This window comes from Lolium rigidum, chromosome 6, assembly GCF_022539505.1.
Source record: "Lolium rigidum isolate FL_2022 chromosome 6, APGP_CSIRO_Lrig_0.1, whole genome shotgun sequence".
Taxonomy (NCBI): domain Eukaryota; kingdom Viridiplantae; phylum Streptophyta; class Magnoliopsida; order Poales; family Poaceae; genus Lolium; species Lolium rigidum.
Window position 1 is genome coordinate 209702757 of NC_061513.1, and position 16305 is coordinate 209719061.

Genomic DNA, 16305 nt, shown 5'->3' on the forward strand with positions numbered 1-16305 from the left:
TGCTTTGCCTTCCCTTCGCTGCATCCACTAGCCGACGAACTGAAAACCTCCTTTTTTCAGTCAAAAAAGAAAGAAAAGGCTCTCTTTTGATTTGTGGACGGATGCCCAGGTTACAGCTCTGCACCTCATCTAACCTGCAGCGGCAGAGGCATGGTGGACCGAGCTTTGGCCTCTGGCAAGACCGAACACAGCTCGCCTGGCAACCGATCGAAACCAAATGGTGCACTTTGCACGTTCGAAATGCACCGCGGTGCCGTCTGTCCCGTGACCAGACACAAACACGATCCAGTTCCGACGACCCGTTTCACTCCACTCGCCGGTCGCTCTGCTCTGCTCGCCGCCTTAAAACCCTAACCCCCCATTCACCACCGGCACCACACGCGCAGGCTCAGGCGCACTAGAGCAGCACAGACCACCAGACCGAGGTAGCCGAGTCAAGATGGCGGCCGCCGCGTCGCCGCCGTGGGTCATCCTGGGGAGCGTGTCGCGGGTGGCGGCCTCCGACGCCGACCTCCCACCGGGCGCCGCCGACCTCTCGCTCGCCCTGCCGGCGCCGCCGCGCGTCGCGATCCTCACCATCCCGCCGCGCATCTTCCCGGGACGCACCACCCCGCACAACTTCCCGTCCGTGCTCGCCGCCGACGCCTCCGGCCTCCTCCTGCTCCACGCCGACCAGGGCCCCGCCACGGGCCCCACCATCATCGACCTCCCCAACCGCCAGGAGTTCTGCTGGCTCCCCACCGTCGCGGGCTACTTCGTGCTCGACGCCAACTCCGCCTCCGCCCTCCCGCTCCCCAACGCCAAGTACATCATGCACCCGGGCCACCTCGGCCTCCTCGCCTCCCCCGCCGGCGACGGCCACTACGTGGTCGCCGAGCTGCAGATGATCCTCGGCGGCGACACCGCCGACATCCTCTGCTTCTCCTCCAAGGTCGGCGAGTGGGTCTTCAAGAAGGTCGCCTACCCGCTGCCGTCCCGCCTGCTCGGCCCCAACGGCGTCGTCTCGCACGCCGGGAGGCTCTGGTGGGTCGACCTCTCCTGGTGCCTCCTCACCGCCGACCCCTTCGCCGACGCGCCGGCGCTCAAGGTCGTCCCGCTTCCGGAGGGCAAGGCGCTCAAGCCCAGGGAGGCCTGGGGGCTGCTCGACAAGTACCGCTGCGTCGGCGTCAGCGCCGGCAAGCTGCGCTTCGTGGACATGTACAGGAACCGCAACGCCGGCGGCGCCGCGCAGATCACCGTGTGGACGCTCGCCGATCCGGACTCCACCGAGTGGACGCTCGAGTGCCAGGCCACCTTCGGGGAGATCTGCGACGACGTCACCTACAAGGCCACTGGTCTGCCGAGGAAGATCCCTGTGCTTGCGCTCATCCACCCCACCAACCCCGACGTCGTCTACTTCTTCCTGGACGAGTACATGCTCGGCGTCGACGTGCGTGCTCGCAAGCTTGTCGAGTGCGAGGTCTACGACCTGGTTGAGCCGCCCACCGAACACGTCGCCACCCGTTTCGTTCACGCTTGGCAGCTGCCACGGGCTCTCTGCTCAGGTAATTCTTCTACTCTGCCTTCTCTGTAGATTCTCCTTGTTGCTTCCTCTAAAAATAAGGATTCTTGTTGCTTCCCCTATATATAAAAAAGGATTCTTGTTGCTTGCTTAGTGATTGCGAAAGGCGTGATTTTGTGAAACATTGTGAGTATGCATGGTGTGTGATATCCCTTACCCAACATTTCTGTTGTGGGAGAGATTAGAGAACAGATGCAAACGTTGGAGGGAATTTCAGGATGTGTTAGTTGTACTCCTAGTTATGTAGACTGTAGGGTTAAAAATTAGGCTTATAGAGTACATCACCTGTAGAGTACATCATCTTGTGTGGGGGATGTATGAATCCTACTAATGAAGCAGATCTATGTTAATTAGTTATTCGGCCAAAATTGGCCTAAGCACATGTCCAATACACCAATATACATGTTCCCCTTTTCGAAAAAAAACGCACTGGGTAGGTCTGTATGTTTTGTTTGGCTACTTGCTATGAGTTTATCTTCAAAGTAATTATAAGATCTTTAAGTGCTATGTATGTTCGATTTTCTTTCGAGTGCTTGTTTACAAAGCTTTAGTACATGTCATTGTATACGATTTTGCAATAATATAAGGCATTGTAATCAGTACTTCAATACTAGCTGTAGCCCCATATACAACTATAGTAACCCATGGACATGTGAGTTGCTTGATCTTGTAGCTCATTATGGATTGTACTGCTAGATCAATGGATGCTTCATTCTTAGTTTTCAGTGTCGTTTCATGTATGCTAATATGTCTCTCGTAAGGCTGTACATTTGGCTAACTAATTTGTCTGCTGTTAGCTGGGCCTAACACTACCACTGAGTTCTAACTTAGATACTTGATTTAACATTGCCAATAATTTTCTTTGCAAAGCACCGTGCTAACTAAGCCAGTGCTAGATAAGTGAAATGTGTTTAAGGTATTCCATTCATGTGTTTCATGTGGTTCCTTGAGTAAGATGCATCTCAAACATTTAAGTTATATTTTTCCAAAGATACTGCTTACTACTTCACTACATATACATGCACATTTCTGACTGAATTGTCTCCAAGGTTCAATATAAGTATTTGGCTTGTTGAAACATAGCATCCTTCTTGAATTGTACCTAGGATCATGTGCCATTTTTGCTTTCAAGACATGCAAATGGTCCGATTTGTTATGCATATATAGTGAATCATCTGGTAGGCAAAAGTACCACATTGAGCAAGCCTATTGAAGTGAATTGCCAAATGAGTTATTTTTATTTATTTCATACATTTGGTTGAAGGCACATTATGTTTCTTGACACTTTGTTGTGTTTCACTGAATAGTGTATACATGCAAATGTCTCATTAAATTATTTTAGGAGTTCCTGTTTCGATTTGAATGTTTCATCAGATTCCATGATTAATAGCGACTTCCTTAAATCTAGTATCTTTGTTTGTAGAACTGGATAGTTGGTAGCAGAATCTTTTTGGTATGTGCCTGCTCCTTCTATTTTTATTAGGTCCAGTTTTAGGTGTGACAAAGTTTTGTAGTCATGAATCGGCTATTTAACCTACTAGTACAGTAGTACTACCAACTTGTTGTATCTGTTTGTCTATAACCCATACATGCAGCATAGATCAAATAGACTGAAGCCTTTATTCCTTGGCTAATTTTAATATGCTCTGCCCTTTGAAGGTTCTACAAAGGAGACTGAAGATGGCGTGAATGAAGATCCGCGAGACGAAAATGGAGAATAAGCACTAGCTGCGGTTAACTTCTTAACAGGTTACGTCAATTAAGTTGTATATATGTCCATTAACCAATCTAAGTGTCTCTTCTTCCAACACATACGGTGGCCTGACACACACACACACTTCATTTGTCGCAGGTAGTTGAAGTAATATATCAAATTATCAGGTGGCAACGGGCGTCTTCTGGGATATGGCGGAAACGTTTTGCTTGCTTTTTCACTGTTTTAGTTCAGACGTCGGTAGTTCTTGTCTTAAAAATTTATGGCTATGTTGATTCACCAACTTGGCTCTGAACTAAAGGGATTTTGGTGAATGTAATACTATATTGTTATGTTTCTATCTCTTGTCCGTGACTAAATTATTGTGAAGGTTTTACCTTGTTAGCTCGGTGAATTCGTTTACTTTTTCTGGGTCGATCAGTGATTTCTTCCTTTGCGCAACATGTTAGATTTCCAGATGTAACTATATAGCAGATTCACGGTGATTGTCTTCGATGGCCCTCCGAAGAGCAAAATCCATCTGATTGAACTTGGGCTCAAGTTCCAGTTAATACTTTCTCTTAGAACTAATCTGGTTTCTAATCTGGTTTGTATGAGAGCGGAACTAATCTGATTTCTAATCTGGTTTGTATGAGAGCCCCAATTCTTCAGGACAGCTCAAGTTTCAGCCCCAATCCTCTCTTCTTCTTACCTCTGTCATCCCACATTGTGTTCGTCCACTCCAGCCTCTTTATTCTAGGTTTTATTGTCGCATTGCCCCACACAATGGTCGGTCTCAACTTCATCAGACACAAAAGTTTCTGGAAGTAGTCATCTTCGCCTCAACTTAAGATCCAGTTGTGAAGAATGCAAGCAAGAACGAATGTGACTTGGGCCTCTTAAGCGTCGAACGGCTTTTTGTCAAGGAGCTTGAACCTATTCTTCAAAGGAGCAATTGCCCTCTCAATGGTGACGCTAAAGCTAGAGTGTCTGAGATTGAACAATTGTTTTGCATTCAGCGGTCTGTTCCTTGCAATGAACTCGTTGAGATGGTGCTTTGTTTTCCTAAAGGGTGGTAGAATCCGAGGTCAACATGCATATCCATCATCTTCTAGGTAGAATTTACCATCATGGATTTCAACCCATCAACCCTAGACAAGCTATCAGCAAGAATACCTGCATCATGAGAAGATCCTTCCCAACTAGCAACCACATATGTGAACTTTGGGCCGAAATCCACACCAGGTAACACATTCTGGCTAGTGTAGTGCTGCCTTCCCTCAAGAAAGAAGAATAAACTCTCCACACCCTAGTTGTTACATGAGTACCATCAATCGTCCCAAATACAATCATGTCAAGCAACGGACATAGAGTCATGTTTCTAACCATAGCACTCGTATGATGAAATGAAAGTAGAGAAATAGTGCTCACCATGAAATATGGTCACCATTTGCAAATATTTTTTTATCTTGGGAGATGTCCGACCACTTGGTGGCTTGATCATTTCTTCTCTAAGCTCTCCAAGTGCAAACAACACATGCTTGAAGTATCGAGAAGCAGTCTCCATTGATGCCATGAATGTTCTATGGATCAATTTAAACCTCTGGTTATGACCCACGACATGAAGAAACATGGAAACTTGCTCTTCCACTGAGATGTGGATGCTATCCTGAAGCAGCCCTCTTTCCCTGAATGTTTTCATACGTGCATAGAAAAGGGCTCTTGTCATCCGAAGCATTTGGGCAACCTCTACAGCATTGCAGTTGTAGGTGTATTTAAGGTTTGCTATCCTCTCATGATCGCGTGTTAACATACGACCGTAGGTGAGACGAGGAAAGGCAACATGCCTAACTACTCTCTTATGTAGAAGAAGGATTCATGTTTGAATGACAACGATGAGTGTTGCTGCCTAATGGAGAAGCCCGATCTGGCTGCCCTAATCAAAGCGATCTAACATGAAAAACGACAAAATTGACCCGACATAGTTCTACGTAAATCGATCTACGGTGAGTCAGACAGTAGAGTAGGACTGTGTGCTTTACCTTCGCAATGGCAGGCGAGGGAGACAAGACAGAGCCAGAGAAGAAGGAGAACCACCCTACTTTTGCTGCACGACGATGCAGATCCAGTGCCATAGACCAAGAAACAAGCTCGTCTTCTAGAGGACGGTGAGGGTATGGTCAGAAGTAGAAGGAATCTATTGGAGGGATATATCCGCATCCCCGCCGACACCGATGTCGAAAGGGGAAATATGGATTTTTGGCGGGGGCTAATGGAGGAGGTGGTTGAAAGAGGGAGGTGACCTCCAAGCTTTGGCGCAAAGCACCACCAAAATTTCGCGGTCTTCTGCTATCTCGCGCCAAGCTCCGGCGCGCACGGTGTTGGTTTTGCTCCAATGCGGCGTGATGCTGGAAAACTGCCAATTCGACAGTTTCTACCAGGTCAACTTTGGGAGTGCTTTGAGACCCATGTAGACCGCAACACAGACTCCTTCCAAACATCTAAACTCTCGGTTTCACTTCCCGTAGACTTGTTTGGAGGGTCCCAAAGCATTCTAAAAACAGTCGTCGAGTAGGTTTTCTAAGAGCATCTTTAACAGATGATGTATTTTACATCACCATAGTGGTGATGTAAAACGATATACATCACACTGCCAAAAAATCACATCACAAAAACCGTCCGTGTACAACATGTGATGTAGTTTATATCACCATTTTCGCAAAAGGTGAGGCATCTTTGTATCACTTGGTCCAAAATATATATCACGATGTAAAAGTTTCACATCACCAAATAAATTAAGATTACGGTTTTACTATGTCTCAGTCAACTGAGATTTCTTAAGGTGTCTGAGACTTAAGAAAGTCTAACACACCTTTAAGATTATCCGTTGAAGTGACATGTTTAGGCAGAAATAATGTATAAAACTAATTTACATCATCATCTGTTAGACTCTATAACAGCATTTAGCGATTAGCGTTTCCGTTGGCGTGACGAAACAACGCGCCGCCCTGCACGGCCGCCAAAGCACCACATTTGTTCACGTCTGAGATGAAAGGCATCGGCGGTGGAGGGCTTACCTAAGGCCTTGTTTGGCAGCCAGGTTTTTAATTGGATACAAGTGTATTATACCAGCCCAAAAAATTACCCGAGAATACACCCTATGTCCGTTTGGCAGCCCGGTTGATAGACGTGTAAACCCAATTTAACCCCCGCAAACACGTCGGGTTGGGCAATTTTTCAGACGCGAGGTGTGTCTCGCGTTTTATACACTCACGTTTCTTGGTTGACAGAAGGGAATCAGGTGTCCACCATAAACACGGTGTATAATACACTACTAAACACTAGAATGCACTGTTTCCAAACAAGGCCTAAAGGGGAAGGCGTACTGTTTTTGGCCGTCGCCGCAGCACACCCAGATCACCAATATTTTGAGCAGTTTTTTTTCTGGAGCTGCAGCCAAATGCTTCCTTCTGTAGTTTTTCGCGTGCGAGTTTGGTAATCGCGTGACTGCTACCAGCGCGGTCCTGATAAAATTATAGTGTCATCGTCGTGGTCGTCGTCCTCGATCAGACGGCTGAATTCTTGACGTGTTAAGTTGGCGCAGAAACTCGACGGGATACGTTGCACAGAGAGAGCTTGCCGAGGCAGCAAGTTGAGTAGTTCACACGCACTGGATTTCATTCACTGGACTGGATAGAGCAATCAGAACTGGCTGCGACGTACTCTAGTAAACAATTCTGGTCAAGATCTCATTTTTTCAAACGAGGCAACTCTCACGACGGACCTGTATATATACAAGCATCAATTCTATCCCCAATTCAATTCATTTCACATCCTGCACGCACCAATCTACTCTCACGCAAGTCTCCATTTCAGTTAATAACTGTCCTAGCGATCCGAGGTCCGAGGTTGGCAGCAACTTATGGAAGACCTCACCGCATCGATCATGTCCCTCTCGCACAGCGCGCCACTCTACCTGTTCTTCGACGTCCCCGCCTGGGAGGAGTACTGGCTCCACGGCGGCAGCTTCGAGCTCGCCGCGGCTGGCGCCAAGAGCGTCGGCGACGACAAGGATAACACCAGCGACGTGTCGGCCTCGTTCGCCGACGAGCTGTTCCGCGGCGGCAACCTGCTCCCGCTGAAGCTGCCCCCACGCCTGCAGCACCCCGCCGACTGGTCCGCCGCCACGTCGCCGACCCGGCAGCAGCTGGGCAGGGTGCCGTCATGGAGCCCGTTCACGAGCAGCAGGAGAAACCGGGGCATCGACCCGTTCGCCGCCGCGCTGGACAAGGTTCGCCGGGACCGCACCACGCCCGCGCCCATCAGGCGCCGCGCCAGGTCGCTCTCGCCGATTCGGGGCGCCGCCGCCGATGCCGTTAAGAGCCTAAACAGCTCGCGCCTCGCGAGCACCACGCCAGCGGCCGCGCAGCAGAAGACGAGCGAGAGGCCGCTGAGGAGGAGAGGCGTGAAGCACCTTCTGTGCTGGGCCGTGATGGCAAGCTCCGACGCGGCACCGAGAGACCTGAGGACGCGACGTTGGAGGGACGGCGGCGCGCCTCATCGGCCTGGTTTCTTCATCTGCTTTGGGTTTTAACTTGGGATTGAGCGCGCGAGGCCGTGCATGCTTATAGCTTGTGACGAACTGACGGTCGAGGTGATCCGCAATCTGTGGTATGCATTTTGTGTTTCGTTGCATAACGTTCAACGCCGGCAAGCTTGCCATTTGTGTTCAAAAATCAAAAGTTAGGACTGGCTAGCAACCAGTAAAACGATCTTGTACAGCAGTTCGGTGAGAAATTCTGAAAACTAGAGGTCTACTACTACTACGTTTGAACATTTCGTCCTGACATTGATGAAAAATAAAGAACATTTGGTCTTGGGCTGTTTGTTTTTGGGCTGTTTGGGTGGCCGCGTGGACACGCGGACAGATCCCCGCATCCGCGTGTCTGTTTGGGTCGCGCGCTGCACCCAAACGCGGCCAGATTTGGATCGCGGCCATAGAAGTTGCTATTTGCCTCTAAATACACTATAAAAGCATAAATAATCATAAATAATATATAAATAAGTTTAAATGCTTAATCCACGCATTCAATGACAAAGTATTATTTAAAAAAATATAAAATGATACAAATGATCTAGGCATTGTTTTCTTCGAAATTTTCTTCATTGTTGTTTGCCGCATTGTTGCCAACATGCGCATACATGTGCTCGGTCAAATGGTTGTGTACAGTTAGATCCCGAATTTCGTGGTGCACATGGAGGATATCCTGGAATGATGCCGGACCACCTTGAGAAGTAACCAACTCTCCCTGGCCATCCCACACATTATCAAAGAGTGAATCATCCCGCTCTACCTCAACAATCATGTTATGCATGATTACACAAGCGGTCATCACCTCCCACAGAGTTTGCACACTCCAGGCTCTAGCAGGGTGTCTGACGACAGCCCAACGAGCTTGGAGGATGCCAAACGCCCGCTCGACATCTTTCCGGGATGCCTCTTGCTCTTTGGCAAACCTTGCCTCCTGCTCTGAGTTGGGACGTCGGATTGTCTTCACGAGTGTAGCCCAAGGTGGATAGATACCATCAGCAAGGTAGTACCCCTTGTTGTAGTGGTGGCCATTGATCTCAAAATCCACATCAAGGGACTGACCGTACACTACCCTATCAAACACCGGAGAGCGTTGCAGCACATTGATGTCATTGTGAGAGCCGGCCATTCCAAAGAATAAGTGCCAAATCCATGTGTCATGTGAAGCAACAGCTTCAAAAATCACTGTGCACCCCTCAGAATGGCCGATGTACACCCCTGCTAACCAAAGCGGCAGTTCTTCCACTCCCAGTGCATGCAGTCTATGCTGTCAAGCATCCCAGGAAACCCCCTGGAAGCGTTGATTGACAACAGACGAGTTGTGTCCTCTGCATTAGGTTACCGGAGATATTATTCTCTGAACGCACTGATCACTGCTCTGCATAACATGTACATCACTTCCAAGCAGCTCGACTCGCTCATCCGCATGTACTCATCTACGAAATCACCGGCAACACCATATGCGAGCATCCTAATCGCTGCCGTGCATTTCTGATATGGAGAGAGGTCTACCTTGCCAATTGCATCCACTTTGGCGCAGAAGTAGTTGTCGTAGACCTTGACGCCATCCATTATCCGGGTGAGCGGTCTGGACATCCGAAAACGACGGCGAAACATGGACGGCGTGAATAATGCCTTGCGGTAGAAGTAGTCGTTGAAGAGCTGGTCGTGGTTGCGTTCTCTTTTGCGGTCCAAGGCGGCCGCGTGCCCCAGCAAGGACGCCCGGTACACGGGGATCTACGAGACATTGTGCTCGTGGATGATCAGCGCAGCCTCCGTGAGAAAGTCGTCGTCGGACTCCTCGTCTGATGACATGTCAATGAAGTTCTTGAAGAAGTACTCGTCGTCACTGTCCATGATCTATAGATGAAATGGGACAAATTTTAGATCGCCCATTTCATCGAACACCTCGCATGCGGAGGCCATCCAGTGCGTCCGTAGGGACCTGCAGGCAATGGCCGTCCCGGCCGACTTGCGGCCTGGAAACACGGTGCACGAGAGCTCACCTCTAGCGGCAACGGTGAAGCTGCTGACGAAGGGAGGTCTAGCAACGGCGAGAGGACGACAGCTTCGGTGACGGCGTCCTCCGACTCTGCTATGAGGCCGCGAAAGCAGTGCGGGGCCGCGTCCTATGCTTCTGCTCCGCTTGCTGGTGTCTCGACGACGGTGGTCGGCGTCGGGTGGCGGCGGAGCGGTAGGAGATGTGTGCGAGGGGGTTGTGTTTCGGGAGGCAGACAAGTGGGCCAGGGGAGGAAAAGGGAAGGACGCGAGCAGCCAACGATAGGAGTCCGCGGCCACGCAAACGCGGCCCAGATTTGGACCGGCTTTGGTGTAGGATAACGTTGCATAGAAAACAAAAAATTTCCTACCGCGAACACGCAATCCAAGCCAAGATGCAATCTAGAAGACGGTAGCAACGAGGGGGTATCGAGTCTCACCCTTGAAGAGATTCCAAAGCCTACAAGATGAGGCTCTTGTTGCTGCGGTAGACGTTCACTTGCCGCTTGCAAAAGCGCGTAGAAGATCTTGATCACGATCGGTTCCGGCGCCACGAACGGGCAGCACCTCCGTACTCGGTCACACGTTCGGTTGTTGATGAAGACGACGTCCACCTCCCCGTTCCGGCGGGCAGCGGAAGTAGTAGCTCCTCTTGAATCCGACAGCACGACGGCGTGGTGTCGGTGGCGGTGTAGAAGTCCGGCGGAGCTTCGCTAAGCTATGCGGGCAATATGGAGTGGAGGAGCAAAGCTAGGGTTTGGGAGGGGGTGGCCGGCCACTCAAGGGGGCGGCCAGCTTATGGTCTTGGGGTGGCCGGCCCCCTCCCTTGGCCCCTCATTATATAGGTGGATCCCAAGTGTTGGTGTCCAAGTCTTCGAATAAGACCCGAAACCAAAACCTTCCATAGGAGGGGGCAAACCTAGCCCAACTAGGACTCCCACCCAAAGGTGGGATTCCCACCTCCCATGTGGGGGTGGCCGGCCCCCTATGGTGGAGTCCACTTGGGACTCCACCCCATCTAGGGCTGGCCGGCCATGGAGGTGGAGTCCCTTGTGGACTCCACCTTCCTTGGTGGTTTCTTCCGGACTTTTCTAGAACCTTCTAGAACCTTCCATAGAACCTTCCGTGACATTTTATTTCACATAAAATGACATCCTATATATGAATCTTATTCTCCGGACCATTCCGGAACTCCTCGTGATGTCCGGGATCTCATCCGGGACTCCGAACAAATATTCGAACTCCATTCCATAATTCAAGTACTACCATTTCAACATCCAACTTTAAGTGTGTCACCCTACGGTTCGAGAACTATGCGGACATGGTTGAGTACTCACTCCGACCAATAACCACTAGCGGGATCTGGAGATCCATAATGGCTCCCACATATTCAACGATGACTTTAGTGATCGAATGAACCATTCACATATATTACCAATTCCCTTTGTCTCGCGATATTTTACTTGTCCGAGGTTTGATCTTCGGTATAACTCTATACCTTGTTCAACCTCGTCTCCTGACAAGTACTTATTTACTCGTACCGTGGTATGTGGTCTCTTATGAACTCATTCATATGCTTGCAAGACATTAGACGACATTCCACCGAGAGGGCCCAGAGTATATCTATCCGTCATCGGGATGGACAAATCCCACTGTTGATCCATATGCCTCAACTCATACTTTCCGGATACTTAATCCCACCTTTATAGCCACCCATTTACGCGAGTGGTGTTTGGTGTAATCAAAGTACCTTTCCGGTATAAGTGATTTATATGATCTCATGGTCATAAGGACTAGGTAACTATGTATCGAAAGCTTATAGCAAATAACTTAATGACGAGATCTTATGCTACGCTTAATTGGGTGTGTCCATTACATCATTCATATAATGATATAACCTTGTTATTAATAACATCCAATGTTCATGATTATGAAACTAATCATCCATTAATCAACAAGCTAGTTTAAGAGGCATACTAGGGACTTCTTGTTTGTCTACATATCACACATGTACTAATGTTTCGGTTAATACAATTATAGCATGATATATAAACATTTATCATAAACATAAAGATATAAATAATAACCACTTTATTATTGCCTCTAGGGCATATCTCCTTCGATCTCCCACTTGCACTAGAGTCAATAATCTAGTTTACATTTGTAAAGATATAACACCTTGGCCTCCGGTGCTTTATCATGTTTTGCTCACGGGAGAGGTTTTAGTCAACGGATCTGACATGCTCAGAAACGTATGTATTTTGTAATTCATTTGCGTCTCAACGCATCACTCATTTCCAAATGAGTTGGCATTAAATATGTTTGATCTTCTGGTGAAACCTTAATTCCGCTGTCTGAAATATGTCACTAATATTGTCACACACAATATAGCTTTAAAGTTCTGACTCTGTCGGAACTACACCAAGTTCTCAAAGAACCTCTTGACTTAACATCCTTTGTCATTGTCAAAACAATGACATACTCTGCCTTCTTTTGTAGATTCCGTCACAATATTTAGAACTCTTCTAAATCTAGCATAGACAACTTCTAGCTCATTGTGCTACCTTTTAAACAACACTTAGTCTAATTTGAGATTGAAATTATATTTTATATGTGACAAAACCAATATCGGTGTAACACCTTATAGCGATTTGTTTGTCATTTCTTCATACAAAAATATATATATATATCCTTAGTTCTTCTAAAGTACTCAAGGATATTCTTACTTGTCGTCCAATGATCATCATATGAATCATTCTGGTATATGCTCATAACACTTTATAGCACATGATATCCGATTGTGTACATATTATTCGTGATCTATAATCACTCATGTGTTTTTACTCATTGAGTGTCAGATACACTCAAGTCTTGTTAAACCTTCACATGACAAGAACATTTTCTTAATATTTCTATATTGAACTTCTTCAATATCCATCATATGTACTTTGACTTAAACTTATTTATGTGTTTCAATCTATCTTCATAGATCTTGACACTAAATTTGTTTCAGATCCATATCCTTTCATTGAAGTTAATTCTCAATGAAACCTTTTTAATCAAGTATATAATTACATCATTTATAACCAACTATATGTCACCTACATAAAGTATTATAAATGTGTCTTAGCGCTCCCACTTAATTTCTTGCAAATGCAAGCTTCTTCATCGTCTACGATGAAATCAAAAACTCTTTGACTATTTCATCCGGTGAAGATTCCAACTCCGTGATACTTACTTCATCCAATTGAAGCTTGTATACCTATCTAGTATTCCACGGACTAGCAAAACTCTTGGTTGTATCTTGTATACATACTTCGTTAAGTAGTGTATTTTGCCATCCTACTAGCATATCTCATAAAAGAAATATGTAGTGATTACTAGAATAATCCACATAGACTATAAGCATTGCTACGGAAGATCTAATCTTATCGTATTCAACTCTTTGAACTTTGTCGTAAACAAATTTTCGATAAGTCAAGCTTTCTTCAAGGATATTTCATCCAAGTCTATCAATTTCATAGATCCATTTACTTTCATAAAGTATTCATCTATCTTGGATTTCATGGCGCATGGCCATTTTAATGGAGTCAGGGCCCATCATAACTTCTTTGTTTTGTAGTTGGTTTATCATTGATCAAAATCAATCCTTTGTCCACAAATCATTTATTTGATCACAAAGTAAACCATACCTACAAGGTTCAATATGTACTTCGATCTCCATGGCTAAAACACTTTGTAGTCATGAGAGCCATGATCGTCGTGGCCGCTTCCGAAACCAATTCCGATGCTCGCGCTACTCGATCATTATGCTCAGGTTCATAAACCTTATCAAATTATATTATCCTCCCACTCAAATACTTCACTCGAAACAATTTCTCGGAAATAAGAAACATTGACAAACACTTTTGTCTTTGTCTCGTGGGAAGAATTCCCAATTAAATCTCTGGGATAACCAACAAAGACATTCATCCGATTTTGGTTGACTTTTAGGGTTTATACCCATGCCATAACTTGTATGGTGTCATTTCAACGGATCATGATGATGCTCTATTCAAGTGTAAAAGCGGTAGTCACTAAAGCATAATCCACAAAAATATAATGGCATCAATATTTTATCTCATCATTGATCCAACAAAGTTTGGATATATCTCTTGGATACTTCATCATCACTATGATACTCCAAGAAACGTAAGTTGTAGAACAATTTCATAACTCTCTTAGATGTTCGCTAAAACTTGTAATTCAAATATTTCCACCATGATCCAATCATAGATATTTGATTTCTATTACGATGATTTCCACTTCATGCTGAAATTTATTTGAATCCTATTCAAATGTTTCAAACTTTTCCTTATTGAATATATCCACATATATACTCAATTCATTGTTTGAAAGTTTTCATGAAGTAGAAGAATCTTCCGCACACAACTATGCCCGATGAACCACATATATCATTATGTATGTTTTCACTAAGTTAGTTGCCCATTCAACTCTTCGGCCTATGAACGGTATTTCAGTCATTACCTTTTAGAAAAGATTTTGCAAGTGCCAAACGATTCAACAAATCGAATGACTCCAAAAATCCATTTGCATGGAGTTCCTTCATGCGATCCTTTCTAACATGACCTAAATTGCGGTTCCACAAATAAGTGGAATTCAAATCATTTGCCTTATGGCATTTTTAGCGTCGGTGTTATGTATGTGTGTTTCACCATTAAGATTTATAATAACTTATCCATCATACATGGAGTAATGTCATAATTTGAACAACTCATTGTTTTCATTTGACCAGAGCAAAATAACAATTATTAAGTTCTTTATTATAAATTCTAAGGGGTAGATAGAATACCAACGACGAACATAATAACACTTTATTTTGTTCCAGACGTGCATTCCTATCATATTCCTTGTCAGTCACTTAGGCCATTGTATTCTTGTATTGCGTTGTTTTGTATGACACTTCATACCAACCAATATGGTATTAATACCCAAGAATTTCATTGTGTGACTTAACTAGGAATACAACCATAACATGTATATCATTTATATACACCTGAGCTAGACTTTCTAGTCTTTTCTTTTCTTTTGCCAAAATATCTTTTGCAGTTTCTCTTTTAGCTTTCCTCATTATTCAGAAAAACATTTCAACATCATTAACTTCTAGGTTTGTTGGTCAAATACCAATAACCTTGAGGTTCTTACTTTGAAGTTGATCATCATATGACAAGTGTTTCAGATTTCACTATTAGTAAATTTGTAATACGATGAACAATTTCACTCATAATTTTATCCATCAATTCATGATAACTTTCTGAGACCATGTCTGTACATGCTAGGCTCATAAAGTTTAAACCTTAGTATTCGCATATGCAAAACTGGCTTGTACCCGTTGGAAGCACACGTAGAATCTATAACACCCGATCATCACGTGATGCTTCGAAACGACGAGTCTTAGCAACGGTGCATACTAAGGACAATCACTTCATGGATATGCGAATATTGTTAGTGCCCCAATAGTTGGAGGATTGGGACGCCTTGCGTCTTCAACCTTCGAACATTCCCATAAAACTTATGAGTTTATGTAGTCTCACCAAATTTATATTCTATCATCTTGCAATAAGGTCTTAGATATCACATATATCTTGTACCTTGATTATTTCTGAAAACTAAATTTTCAGCTCCTTACTTTTCAAACAGATTTGAACTTCAAGTTTCACTGGAGACAAGATAACTTTAGGTACTAATTGAAACCATAGCTCTCTGAATCAACAAAGTGAGTTTCACTAAATGTTTGCAATAGGACTTAATCATTTCTTGATTCATTAACAATACGGTACTAATCCGTAAAGTTTCTAGTCAGATTTTAACAGTATTTCTATCTCAATTATAAGACTAGCGCATAGTAGTAAACGGATGCCAATACTACAAAATTAATTCAAAATACTACTCCGACTATGTTTATGATAATTAGTTCATGTTTTAATCTAATTACTAATGAACTCCCACTTAATACAACATCCCTCATAGTTGTTAAGTGGTACACGATCCAAATCCACTACACCAAAACCGATCATCACGTGAGATGATGTAGCTTCAATGGTGAACATCAACATGTTGATCATATCATCCATATGACTCGTGTTCAACCTTTCGGTTTCCGTTGTCCCGAGGCCATGTCTGTACATGCTAGGCTCGTCAAGCAAACCCAAGTATTCCGCGTGTGCAACATGGCTTACACCCGTTGTATGTCGAGTTTATCACACCCGATCATCACGAGATGCTTCAAAACGTCAAACAATGCAACGGTGCATACGAGGGGAGAACACTTTATTATCTTGATATTAATGTGAGGGATCATCTTATAATGCTACCGTCGCGTTCTAAGCAAAATAAGATGCATAAAGGATTAACATCACATGCAATTCATATGTGATATGATATGGCCCTTTAGTCTTTGCG

At 45.0% G+C, this 16305-nt stretch overlaps 1 protein-coding gene across 1 annotated transcript; it reads left to right on the forward strand.

The window, feature by feature from the left end:
* Positions 1 to 439: 439 nt before the first annotated feature.
* Positions 440 to 3282, forward strand: LOC124663715. The gene is made up of 2 exons (XM_047201389.1): positions 440 to 1544; positions 3221 to 3282. Exons 1-2 carry the CDS (start codon positions 440 to 442, stop codon positions 3280 to 3282), a joined length of 1167 nt encoding a protein of 388 aa, XP_047057345.1.
* Positions 3283 to 16305: the final 13023 nt, after the last annotated feature.

Bases quoted from the DNA above. Each gene is read 5' to 3' on its own strand.
- LOC124663715 (XM_047201389.1), top strand. From the start codon at position 440: ATGGCGGCCGCCGCGTCGCCGCCGTGGGTCATCCTGGGGAGCGTGTCG. The intron at 1,545-3,220 runs GTAATTCTTCTA...TGCCCTTTGAAG, and splicing joins GCCACGGGCTCTCTGCTCAG to GTTCTACAAAGGAGACTGAA.